The 13,762-nt window shown below is 32.3% G+C and overlaps 1 protein-coding gene across 1 annotated transcript; it reads right to left on the bottom strand.

Annotated features, from left to right (window-relative positions):
• Nucleotides 1-3,502: 3,502 nt before the first annotated feature.
• Nucleotides 3,503-8,738, bottom strand: LOC149056616 (uncharacterized). The gene is made up of 2 exons (XM_089223134.1): nt 8,603-8,738; nt 3,503-5,024 (listed from the first exon to the last, which is right to left on the bottom strand). Exons 1-2 carry the CDS (start codon nt 8,736-8,738, stop codon nt 3,811-3,813), a joined length of 1,350 nt encoding a protein of 449 aa, XP_089079260.1. The 3' UTR covers nt 3,503-3,810.
• Nucleotides 8,739-13,762: the final 5,024 nt, after the last annotated feature.

Below are 13,762 nucleotides of genomic sequence, written 5' to 3'. Positions count from 1 at the left end.
ATTTAATCAACTAACAATCAAAACTTTAAGTAGGTACCTATTTAGTTATTAGATTGAATCTACACACATATTTGTAGACCACACTTAACATAAATCAATACAAATATTATAAAACTGCTTTGCAAATATTAGTTAGGTATTTAGTATTAATAACAAAAATTAGTCATAATAATATAAATTATAATACATATAGATATATTTATCAATTATCATATTTGTTATTGTATTATTGATAAAAACTAAAAATGTCTACAAATTGACCAATTCAGGCCATTTAAATCATTTTTCAATTTGCAATTAAATTAAAATTAAATCTTTTCAAATCAATAAATTTTTATGTACTTATGTAGTTATGTCACATAAGTTATGTGCTAAGGCTCTTATTCAGGACATTAGTACAAGTTTCCAAAAGCAAATTGGTATTATCTTTATAAAATCACTATCAGCCAATACTCAATAGGTATATCTAGTCACCGTAAAGCCTATAGGCTATAGGTATTGTAAATTGTAATCCTGATAATATAAATTATAATGATATATTCTTTGTAATTAATAGGATCTTTCCAATCAGTGAATGATGTGGAAAATACTGATGATACCATTGAAAACAATATATGTGATGAACCTAAGCCAACTTCAAGTTCAAATATTTGCAACACGTTGGACTCTTGGATCACTAATATTAGTACCACGTCCACTCCTAATAAAGAATTTGAACGAATAAGGGATAGTACTTCATCTGATACAAAATGCTTGTCTGCAAGTTCTTTTACATCATCTACTTTGAGTAATATTTCCACGATGCAAACATTTGTTGATAAAGTAACTAAGGATGAAAAATTATAACTAGACTCAATGTTAGCAAAAGCTATTTATGCAAGTGGATCACCTTTATCACTTCTTGATAATATTTATTGGAAGAAACTGTTTGAAAAAATAAGGCCAGCTTATGTATTACCTTCTTCTTATCAACTATCGAATAAACTTTTGGACAGTGAAGTTAATGGTATAAAATGTTTTGTTGAGAAACTTATTGTTGGATCACACTGTCTAGGGTTGATGTGTGATGGATGGTCGAATATTAGAAATGAAAGCATTATTAATTTTGTAATAACAACACCCAAACCTGTGTTTTATAAATCTCTACCCACATTAACTGAAAGACATACAGGTAATTATATGGCAAAAGTAATGATAGAAATTATTGAAGAAGTTGGACCAGGAAAAGTATTTGGAATAGTAACTGACAACGCTGCTAATATGAAAAAAGCTTGGCGAGAAATAAATAATAAGTATGAGCATATTACAACATATGGTTGTGTTGCGCATGCATTAAGTTTATTAATAAATGATATTATATCTTTGAAATCATTTCAAAAAGTAATAAAAGGTGGAGTATCAATTGTCAATAACATTAGAAGACGACACGTCTTACATGCAATATTTAATGAAAAACAAAAAGAATCGAGTATAAATAAAAAAAAATCATTGATGTTGCCTGTTCAAACCAGATGGGGTTCAGTAGTAGTTTTTCTTAACAGTCTTTTAGCTAATAAACAAATAATACGACTCTTAAACATAGATGAGCGGTGTGAAGAAGACATTATACCAAATGTGAAACAATTTATAAATAATGATACATTTTGGGACCGTATAAAAAATTTACATAATTTTTTAAAGCCCATAGCATACTGGATTACAAGAATAGAAAGTGATTTACCACAACTCAGTATTGTTCCAGAGATATTTGTTAAAATTAAAAAACAATATGATACTTGTATAAAAAATGTTTCTTGTTTTGAGACTGAAAAAAATATAATTAAAAATAAAATTCAATCAAGAAAAGAATTTAGTGTTCAACAAATTCATTTAGCTGCAAATGTACTACATCCAAAGTATCGTGGAAATAATTTGACTGCAGATGAAAATATTGATGCTGCTACATTCATTCATAGACTATCTACAATATGTTTGGATATTGATGAACAGAAAGTCATGTATGATTTCGCTCAGTATAAGGTAAATTTAAAAAATGATAGTTTTTTCAATGAATCTTTATTTCTTCAGAGATAAAATAATAAATAAGTAAAATATAAATTGTAGACTTGTAGTAAATACATTTTCCATTTTGTTAATAATTTATTTTTTAATGTAGGTTAAAGAAGGGATTTTTTCAAATACCTATGTATGGGAGGCGTGTGTCAATTTAGAATTAACAGTGTGGTGGAATGCTTACTGTTCATCTACTGAACTTTCAAAGTTAGCCTCAAAGATTTTGTCACTACCTGCTACATCAGCTGCTTGCGAAAGAACATTCAGTACATATAAAGATGTGCATTCGTCCAAAAGAAATAGACTTACCAACAGCAGAGCAGGAAAATTAGTTTATGTTAAACACAATTTAAAGGTGAGATTAATCAAACATAATTTGTATATTTTCATTTTTATTTACAGTATTCAATTTGAAATATATTTTTGTTGGTAGTTGAAGGAAGAACAAGAAAAACAAGTGAATCCACCACTTGCTCAACAAGATTATTATGAAAAACTTTTAGAAGAATATGAAGAAGACAGTAATAATGAGCTACAACTAGAAGAAATTGAAGAAGACAGTAATAATGAGCTACAACTAGAAGAAATTGAAGAAGACAGTAATAATACTAATAATGAGCTACAACTAGAAGAAATTGAATGTGAAGACAATACTAAAGAGAGTAACTGTAGTGTTATAAGTGTTAACTTGGATAATGAAGAAGAACAGAACTCAGACATTGATATAGATAGTACTGAAATAGATGAACTTATGAACATGATAAATTCATAAAATAATATTATGATAACAATTATATTATGTTTATGGTTTTTATTAATAAAAATTATTATATTAAATTAATTTATCAATTCCTTTTAGGCTTTAGGTATATCTACTAAACTAAACTAAACTATATTCAGTACCTAGTTATCTACTAGTTATCACTAGTATTCCTATTAAAAACTTGGCCATATACCTGCATACTACATTTATATTTGTATATATAAATCTATAATAAGTATTTAATTTTATAGAACTATAGAAGTGTATGGTACACTAATGTGAGCATTCGGTATACTTAATATAGACATATAGTATCATTTAAGCATTTTTGTATGTATCAATTTAAAAATGTTGAATACTATTTTAAATGTATAATACCATTAATACAAAAAAAAACCATTACTAATGAAGTAATGAGTAGGTAATGGGTAATTAGTGATTGGTTTCAGTAGTATTAAATTATAAAAGTAAATTATAACAACTTTTTACTTTATACATAAAAATAAAACTTATTTTAAAAAAAACAAAATTTATTAAAATACTGAAATATTTCACACATTTGAAATATTTCATTGAAATATTTCATGAAATATTTCATTTTTTTAAATTTCATGAAATTTTCAAACACTAATTATTTCTATTAACAACAATTGTAAAAAACTTGATTTTATTCATATTTAACCATAATTTCCTAATCCTTGCTACGCCACGGCATACCGATATAACGTAATTTACTGTTAGTTGGTAGCAAACACGCATATTGATAGGTACCGGATATAATATATGATTTATATGAATATAATAATGATAATAATAATAATAATAACAAAATTGAATAATATTTTGATCGTCGCGCGGGTGGTGTTTACGACGAATAATATTATGTACTCTCAAAGCATTGCGTTTCGCCGTGACCGGTGCAAGAACAACGGTTGGCCGCCGTGTCGCAATCAGACGGCGTGTTCGTCCTGTCCGAGGATGACGCGACACTTTCGTCATACCGAACTGGGGACGACGATCCGCGGGTCAGCGACCGGCGGACAGTCGAGCGCTTCGAGGGCGGCGATGGGTGTCTGTGGTACGACGTAACCACCGACTGACGCCTTGAGCTTCCTGGTTGGCGGCTCGGGTTTCCGGTGATGGGGCACGCTGTTGTGGTGCAGTGAGTGATGGTCTGCACTGGCTACCGATTCCTTGATGGCCGCCAATCCAATGGACGAACGTCGTCCGCCGTTGATGTTGTTTGTCAACGCGGTCGTCGTCGTCGTGTACTGTTTGCCTCCATTGTTATGCCTGGCTACGCCGGCGATAGTCGCGTATCGTTTTGTGGTCAGTGTCAGGGCTGATGTGCATGTGCACGGTTTGGTGGTATCCACCTCATAACACGATCCGTTGCCACCCACGGTCATCGTCTGCCTGTAGTGCTGTTGTTGTTGTTGTTGTTGGTGGTGGTGGTGGTGGTGCTGCTGCTGCTGCTGTTGTTGATGGTGGTTGTAGTGCTGGTGTTGCGACTTGTGGGGGAGGTTTAACGTGGCGCTGCTGTACGCTACCGAGTTGGTCGGTAACCGGCTGCCAGTGACCGTGCCACCGGGCGTGCCTGAAGCTAGCCCGTCGCAGCCGATCTTCAACGGACATATGTCGGGCGGCGTTTTGCTGATGGCGCCATTGCTGCAAGTCTCTGCCGCTACGCCACCTGAGGATGAAGATGAAGACGAAGACGCCGCTTGATCGCCACCACCGCCGTCGCTGACTGATGCACACTGAGCATGATGGCGGCCAGACATGACGGCCGACGACGGTGGCTGTTCTGACTGCGAAATCGTTTCATTGGTTGCGGCGTTGTCGGCACTGGCCGGGCCGTCGGACAAATCGGCCAGCCCGTCTGCTGAATATGCCGACGACGTCCTGTCTCCGCCACAGGTCGGTGGTGGAGTTTCCAGGGACGGTTTCCGATCGACGGCCGTGTACTGGACGCGGTCCTCCAGCCGCCGGAAGTACGCCGTGATAATGAACACGGCTGACGCCTCGGACGCCAGGAACGCCAGGCTGCACGCGACAAACGACCAGCCGTATCGGTAATCGTAGTCGGACCGCAGTCCGCCGTCGAACCCGGCGCCGTTGACCCCTTCCATGGATTGGTAAACGACGGGCGAGAAGCTGTCGTTGAGCACTGAGGCGAACACGAACAGCCCGGCTGCGAGTATAAGTCCTGTGAACAAGTATATATAACATTAAGTTTAATATAAACGCTCAGGCAAATGATATTTAAGTAAATATCTTTGTGATGGTGGCGACGAAATCTCTGTTAAAATTGTGGTTGGGGAGGGTGAACGTTAGCCTGTTAAGGCCTGACGCATTATAGTAATGATTTTTAAAAACCAGCGGATGACGTATGTCAAAAAAAAAAATATATACTTCATTTAAAATATTTATTAAGGTATCTATACTCTATTCCAAATGAGATCAGCCTTGCGCGGCGACCAGTTTTCATCCGGAGGCGGTTCTAGCTCCCCCACCTAGTAGTTGTTTGACTGCAGCTCTACCGGCGGCGGTGGCCGATTTTCGACGCTGACGACGGTATGTGTGTAACGTGTTTACTGTTTACGTGTCTACATTATAACGCCTCGACACCTTAGTGCTTTATGTTTTATCATTTTTTATCATGTTTTAATATAATAAACTGTTACTAATTAAATTATAGAAATTTGTTTTTACGTACCTATTACATTAGGTAATAAAAAAAAAATATAGGGATTAAAAATTGAACATAAGAAATTGGCGTTATACCGATAGCGTACATTGACGTACTTATGTAATTATATAGCGCTCGACTGTGCGAGTAAAGGTACGGAAAAATACATCACGACGTACAGCTCCGTACTCCAACTGTTTCAGAGTATACAATGCAATTTAAGTTATTTGTACAGGTCGCTGATCTACAATAGACTAATTGAGTCACTCTAGCCGACGCGCCTCGACGGCTAAGTTCAAGACCGTGCTCGTAGTGCCACGCCCCCTTGCGCACAACCGGCCGCCGAAGGCTGATCTCATTTGGAATAGAGTATATGTGGGAACGTATAGACAGTAATAGTAATAATTATTTATTCAATAGAAAATGGTTTTTAATACCCAAAACTATGACGAAAATACAAGCCATTTCTTAAAGTATCTTAAATTAACTGCAATTTAACATATTTATTTCAAAAACTTTAATATTTTGTGCTGAAGAGCAATATTTTGGGACTTTATTTGACTTTGATTCACCCAATACTGCACATGTCTTCTCACATTGGCCTCATATAATATTTTTGATTTTGACATGGCTCTGTCAATATTATATGATACGGACTGTTCTACTTCTTTTCGTTCTCTTACCTAAGTTGACCAAACTGGTTCATACAGAATAGCACCCGAGTGGCCCACCTAGAAGTAAGCCTTGATGCACTTTTTTTATACATATTGAAGCGTTATATTATATAAATCTGATTTGGACAGAATGTTTTCGACCGCAGAGCATAGAGATTTTCACTCACCACCGTCTTAAATGGCCTGAAAATTGATATATTTTTGCACAATGATAACAAAAGACATTTTTCCAACCATCCATGACATTTATTTATTTAATAACTAGGTATATTGGTGTAATTAAATAATGATTATATTTTGTTTAAATATTCAATAAAATTAATAACGGTCAAGTTGTCGTACGCAGATAACCGCTAAAAAATTTAAAATTAAAAAACACCATTAAACACTGATGAAAAGAACGATTTACATTATTTGGTCACACGAGAACTTAATAATTGTGACAATCTGGCACAACACGTGTGAACTATTTAATGTGACACCAGAGGACGAGGGATGGTCTAATGAGGGTCTCTGTCACCAAGGACAACGCTAAGTTTTTGGAAACGCAGAGGCCTTTGATAGAGCCACCCGCAACTCTGGCTGGTTTGACCACTGTTAGCTTCTCTCATCAGTGCATGAGAACCACACTTACAAGTGCATGAATACCATCCACGACAGTAACAACCTCCCAATACCGAATTTTGCGAGCGACAACTGGACTCCTTATGTTCAGCAATAATTATTTCGATTCGATTGTTTTGAGTGATAATTACGTTATGTCACCTATTACTTTTAAAGCATAGACCACATGTACCTGCGAATCAGGTAAGGAATTAATATAATATTTTATGCTGGGCATATTTTAAATGCAATTATATTGTACGGTGTATTTGATCATATTCTCGAATTACGACCTCGAGAACCCATCGATTATCAAGAGGAAGATAATAGCGCAATTTTAATATTTACATCTGTTATCTTAGCACTTATATGTAGGGAACGACAAAGACCCATAACATCAAATCTCCATATTTTAATTATTTTTAATATAACTATTGGCAGGAGTCTTAGTTGTATTTATTTATATTTATAATTATTTATATAATTAATAATTATATACCTATATGTATTTTATTTTCATTTTTATTTTATTATATTTTACTTTTATTCTTTTCTATTTTTGCGTTATTAAATCGGTAATACAGTTATGTTTGCATGGTTGTATTATAATTACACTACAATGATATTATTAACATAAATGATGATTAACTACGAACGGGGGAGTATATTATTTTCGATTTACGGAGTGGCATCCTTCAAAGTTTGAATATGAAACATATGTAATTAGTTAAAAACATAGACGTTTTTACACCTTTGAAATTTTTTGATTTGCGACTGGTTGTCAGTTTAAGTATAGAATATACATAACATAATGTAATGTATTGCAGGTTAAACATGTCTAATATGTATTTATATGTACAATTAAATCCAAAAGGTGAAAGAAATTAATAATTAACCATTTTGATTCATTAAATTATAAAATATATTATGTTCAACCCTTCAACTCGATATTACATTTGTCGATAAATAAAATATATTATGTAGTACCTAATCAATTACTGTGATGAAAAAAGAGGGGCCATAGTGTTGAAAAATATGCAGGCGATCCCATTAAAATGTTCAAATGGCGTTACAACATTATACAAATATCATAAAACCTTACTATCATGCTAACTTAGAATGGTTTCAAAATAAACAAGTTGGTTCAAGTCAATATGTATCAGTCGTTTGAGGAACCCGATTAGTCCAAAACCCGATATTTGGGAAAAACTAAAACAACACGTCCGAACTAATTACTGGATTTCTCTTGATTCCTCTAATACAATTTGCGTCACTATTAAAAACTATTTTAAAGATGCTCAAGTTGGGATTATCTCTTTAAATTTTTAGATCTATATAATAACACCAGTTTAAAAATCTAAAATAGCAATAAAACGCGTATTCTATTTATTTTTTTTGTTTTTTGACAAGCCGGCTTAGTATTTTAATCGACTGATTCCTATCGATTTTAAGATTTTACGACGTTCTTATCATTTACAGCTGTCCCGACCAAAGTGAATAGATTTTTTTTCTGGTGAAAATCATTACATGGGGCCGTACTGTTTCCACATTGCTTAGCCCCAAACAGTGAATAGATGTGACCTCTTTGCAAATAACGTTTCCGTAAAATAAGTAATGATAAAAAAATACTAAGTTGCCTTTTCCTATATTGTCTACTTTCCAATCGTGCAGTATACCTAGTGGATTTATTTTTTGCTTAGTAAAGGCCGTTTATATAATTCCTTTGCTGCAATTACCAATTACCTCCATCTGTTTCTATTCATGACTAGCTCTTTACCTACTATTCAATATTCCCCGTATATCTAGATCTGTATGAACCCTGTATATCTTTTTTTTTTTTTTGGCAGCATTCGAGCGTTCTTTTGCTCTTCGACCTAAAGCATGGTAACTTGACCGATGTCTGTTCCCAATCTAACCATACATGCCTTTCATTGTCTATCCTTTTACTAGTCATTGTAGCTAATATTTCTGAATCCTCTACATGCTTATTACCTTTTCGTTTTTTCTTCGATCATATTCTCATGTGTTTAAGGATGATTCTGAAGCCAAAAAATTTGTTGCAAATACCTTTTTGTCAAATCTTGCTAGGTTCTGATCGTCTGTTATTGTTTTAGCTCAAGTTTCAAACACATGTAGCGTTAACAGGCGTATCATTACTTTGTATAATGTTAGTTTAGATTTGATTGAAATTAGTTTAGATTTTAATGTTGTCTTTAAACCGAAAAACCGAAACTTGGAATCTGATTTTATTCCGTTTTGTATTTTCTTGTGGGGTAGTACCTATTGGATATTAAATAGGTATAAGTAATAATTGAAATTTCCACCGCTTCATTCGTGAAATCCAATTCGAGAATAATATCACCATGAAAACGATGATAATTATATTCTAAGAAACCTTAAATTTCTAAATTTTCAATAGATAACCATGGTAGATTACTAGACTGAGAGATACAAGTTTAGGGTGCATGGATATTATATTATTATATAACATCATGTACGTGGAAATTCATAGTAAGGGACCTGTTCATAACTTATAATCTTTTGTAGCCGCATTAAAAACTAGTTTAAAATGACCTATTGTGGTAGGTATTCGAAGAAAGATTTTTTTAAATGTCATATGTACATATACCATGTAATTAAATCGTATTGTAAATATAAATCACATGATTTTTTTTTTAAATATTTTGTTCATAGAGTCGTCGTAAAAATCTGTTTTCTTCATATTATTATCGTCGTACCAAACCATCGATGTTACTGTTATTTTTGTTGTTGTCACAGTTATCGTGTGGATGTATACTTTATAAGTAAATTCCGCAATGGATTTAACCAACAGATTAAGGCGATACAGGCTACACAGTACACGTGTATCGTTGTTATTATAATGTATATAGCTTTTGTGCATAATTATTTTAATTTTAATTTTAGTTTTTTATGTCATCTATTTATTTCGTTTTCGGAGAGATTGCTGCAGTATAACCAACATGATGCCCGATGGATTGTCTGTACCGGCGCATTCCAGATAATTTCAACATATTTCTGCGGTGAAACTTAAGAATATGTATTTATATTCACATGTGAGGAGTATGATTTCATGATTATAATTTCATATAAATCACGTCGTCACTCAACGCGATATGACGACAGCCGTTGAGATCATACTACCTATATACGACGTTTAATCGTAAAAATCAATAAGTATAAACTGCATCACACATCGACGATAAAAAGCTATTGTTGAGTGCAGCATGTTGTTAAAGGAAAAAGTAAAAAAGTATGAAAAAAAGAACTGGTTAAAATTAGAGTTAAAAAAATGTTTACATTCCATTTTTTAAATAAAGGCAATATAGAGATCAATAACATCAAAACAAATTTCAGTTCAGACTGTTGAATGAATAATAATTTATATTTTTTATTAATATTTTGATTTTTTATCGTAAATCAAAATCAAATTTTTATTCCCTCCCTCCAATTAAATTCTTATATATTTATAAAAATATTAAAAATGGGGAACTCATTCAATTAATTTGACGACCCTAATCAATTTAATTTTACTACAAATACTACACAATAAGGACAATACTCAATGAAGTACACAATTTACAACAAAACATTACGCCTGGATTGAAGATTAACGGGATTGATGTCTTATAATTTAGCACAATTTCTACAATATTATGTAAACCTAACAGATATTTTAGAGATGCTGAGACAAAAGTTTACAAGAGTTCCGTGCAATGTATTGATAATCTTATGTGCAATTATTAAATTTCACTGAACTAGGTAGGTGTTACGTTAAACTATATACAATACAGAACTGTGATACATTCGTAATATAATAAGATGTAATATTATCTAACTAATAACGCATGTTCATTGTCCATCTGAATAACAAAATTATAACACGGCGCATTGGATAGGCTATGTAGCTACATCACTGACATATTCTGTGCAATATCGAACATCTTATTAGGTCATTCTTATCGTGTAATACCGTGTGATTCATGATATTATCAGTGGCGGCTCGTCAAGGGAGGCCAGTGAGGCTCAGCCTCACCTAAGTATTGTAAAGAAAAAGGTGGGACATATTCTATAATTATTGTTATTTCCAATCGAATTCAAGAATATTAAAATACTAAGTAACATATTATACATTTTAAAATATAAAATCTTTTTGTTATTAATGTTATTATACATTGTTATAATGACAAAAAAAAATGTATTTTGTCGTGTACAATATTATTATGATAGTAAGTCATACTTCGTCACTGTTATCAAAAATCATGTTGAAGATGTTCGTTGAACGATAGAACGATCTTGACGAAAACCGAAGAGTGCCGAGAGGCTAATAATATTTTACCTCAGACGAGTACGATTATAAAATATATCATGGTAGAAGGGGAAGTCGGAATTTTATTATGAAATGAGGCAGAATGATTCGGGCCTCGGAGGTTTGTCAACATTATCCATTAGTCATTTGTCGAAGAGACGTATTCGACGTAACTTCCGCTAATAGAAATAGGAACTGGTAGGTTGTCGTAATGTTGTTTAGTGTAAGTGTATACACCTACCTATAATACTTTTATCACAAACTAAAGATATCGGTTCTTATCTGTCTAGTGCACATGTCTAATGTCTTGTAATTTGTACTTCAGTTTAGTAGATCTCCGAGAGTAATAAATAAAAAAATAATTGACAAATTTGCATTATTCAAAGACAGAAGAATAGATTTAATTTATAAAACATAATATAAAATTAATTTTTTTTATTGTTTTAGTAAATGAGATTTATGTAATAAGTATTATTTATTTATTTTTTAAGTTGACTTTATTCTGACATTTCAGATAATATTAAGTATGGTTTATTATTTATATATTTTTAAAGGTTAATATTAAATATTAAATTGAATTATTTTAAAAGTTAATTTAAAACTCATTTTTATATACCCCCCCCCCCCCCCCCCAAAAAAAAAAAAAAATAATAATAATAATAATAACAATATTTAAAATTGTGTACTAAATAGCTAAATAGAGATTTAATAATGATAGTAATATATAAAATATCAGAAATATATAATACAGATATAATTAGATAATACAGCGAATACACTGCAATTTGATAAATTTAAATTAATTTACACAGGATGTAATGCTAAATAAACATTATGTTTAAAAACTTGACGTGACATAAAAAAGAAGTCAATTTTACAAGCGACACTATTAGCCAAAGTAAGTACTCTGGGAAAGAATGATGTGGAACTATAGTTGGTGGTGTAAGATGGAACGACGAATATATTATGTGACCTGGTGCCGTGATTTCTAAAGTTAAAACCAACCATGGAAAGAAGTTCGGAGGAATCAATGTTACCATTCAGTAAATCGTATAAGAACATCAAGTCTGCGACACTTCTTCTAATTTCACATAAAGACACCCCCAAATGGGTTGACTGAAAGTGATATGAGTTACGGTCAATGGTTAAATTTAATTTACTACAGGTTAATTTTAGAAATTTATATTGAACATTTCCCAACTGATTTATGTAGAGAGCATAATTTGGTGACCAAACCATGGAGCCAAATTCTAAGTGAGACCTAACAAGTGAGAAGTATAACATTTTCATCGAGATTATATTTTTGAAATTTTTTGTGTTTCTGTAAATGAAGCCTAACATTTTAAAAGCTTTGTTTGTTATCATATTTATATGTGAAGAATAAGACATATTGGCTTCAAGTAAAATTCCTAAATCCCTAATATGATTGACTCTTGTAAGCGTTTTATGGTCTATTGAGTAATTAAATAAAATAGGTTTATGAAGGCGTGTGAAAGTAATTATACTACATTTATTGATGTTTAATGGTAAACAATTTTGTTTGCTCCAACTTACAAGCTTATCCAGATTAGACTGTAAATTTACTGCATCAGAGAGAGATTCTACTGGTGAAAATAATTTTGCATCGTCGGCAAATAATAAAATGTTTACTGAAGAATCAAGAACAGTGGGTAAATCGTTTATAAATAATATAAACAATAGAGGACCTAAATGAGAACCTTGAGGGACTCCCGAACACACACTAAAATAATTTGAAGTGAAAAGAGATAACTTTACTGATTGGGTGCGGCAAGTAAGATAAGATTCAATCCAATCTAAAAAATTTCCATTAAAACCAATATTAAATCATTTTTTAAGAAGTAATTTGTGATTGACTTTGTCAAAAGCTTTTTGGAAGTCGGTGTATATGGAATCAACTTGAATATGGTTTTTGAAGGAATTTAAAATTTTAGATTGGTAAAGCAAGAGATTGGTGGGAATTGTCATTTTCGGTCTAAAGCCGTGTTGATTTATGCAAATGTACGGAGAAATAATTGAAGATAATTTTTTAGTGATAATTGCTTCAAATATCTTTGGAATTATTAAAAACTTAGAAATAGGTCTATAATTCATAACATCGTGTTTGTCACCGGATTTATGTATCGGGGTCACAAAAGACATTTTCCAAATGTTAGGAAAATAACCAATAGTTAAAGATTTATTGAAAATTAAATATAAAGGATTAACTAATATTGAACCACAACCTTTAAGAAAAGATGAAGGAACACTATCGGGACCTGTAGCGGAGTTAGTATCTAATGAATTCAAATACTCATAAATTTCACTTTGGTTAATATACCATGAACTAAGATTTAGTATATTATTTGAAAAGCCTCCAGAAGGTTGATTATAAACAAATGATTTTGACAAGTCAGAGTCAAAAACACTAGAAAAAAAATCAGCAAAAAGCTGAGCATTTTCCTGAATATTTGAAAACGATGAATTTTTGAATTTTACTGATTCGGGAATATTTCAAACATTTTTCTTTAAAGTATTAATTAATTTCCAAAAAGGTTTAATATTTGTTTGAATACTATTTTCAATATGACGTAAATTATCAGAATAATTTTTAGAAGTTAAGATTTTGCATTCTTTACGAAGGCGAGAAAATT

This window comes from Diuraphis noxia, unplaced genomic scaffold (genome assembly GCF_037042655.1).
Source record: "Diuraphis noxia isolate RWA-SAM2 unplaced genomic scaffold, SU_Dnox_SAM2 contig0003, whole genome shotgun sequence".
Lineage (NCBI taxonomy): Eukaryota > Metazoa > Arthropoda > Insecta > Hemiptera > Aphididae > Diuraphis > Diuraphis noxia.
The sequence above is the reverse complement of the archived record's forward strand: the minus strand, read 5'-3'. Positions and strand labels throughout refer to the sequence as shown.

Bases quoted from the DNA above. Each gene is read 5' to 3' on its own strand.
- LOC149056616 (XM_089223134.1), bottom strand. From the start codon at position 8,738: ATGACTAGTAAAAGGATAGACAATGAAAGGCATGTATGGTTAGATTGG. The intron at 5,025-8,602 runs GTTCATACAGAT...ACTTGTTCACAG, and splicing joins AAAAAAAAAAGATATACAGG to GACTTATACTCGCAGCCGGG.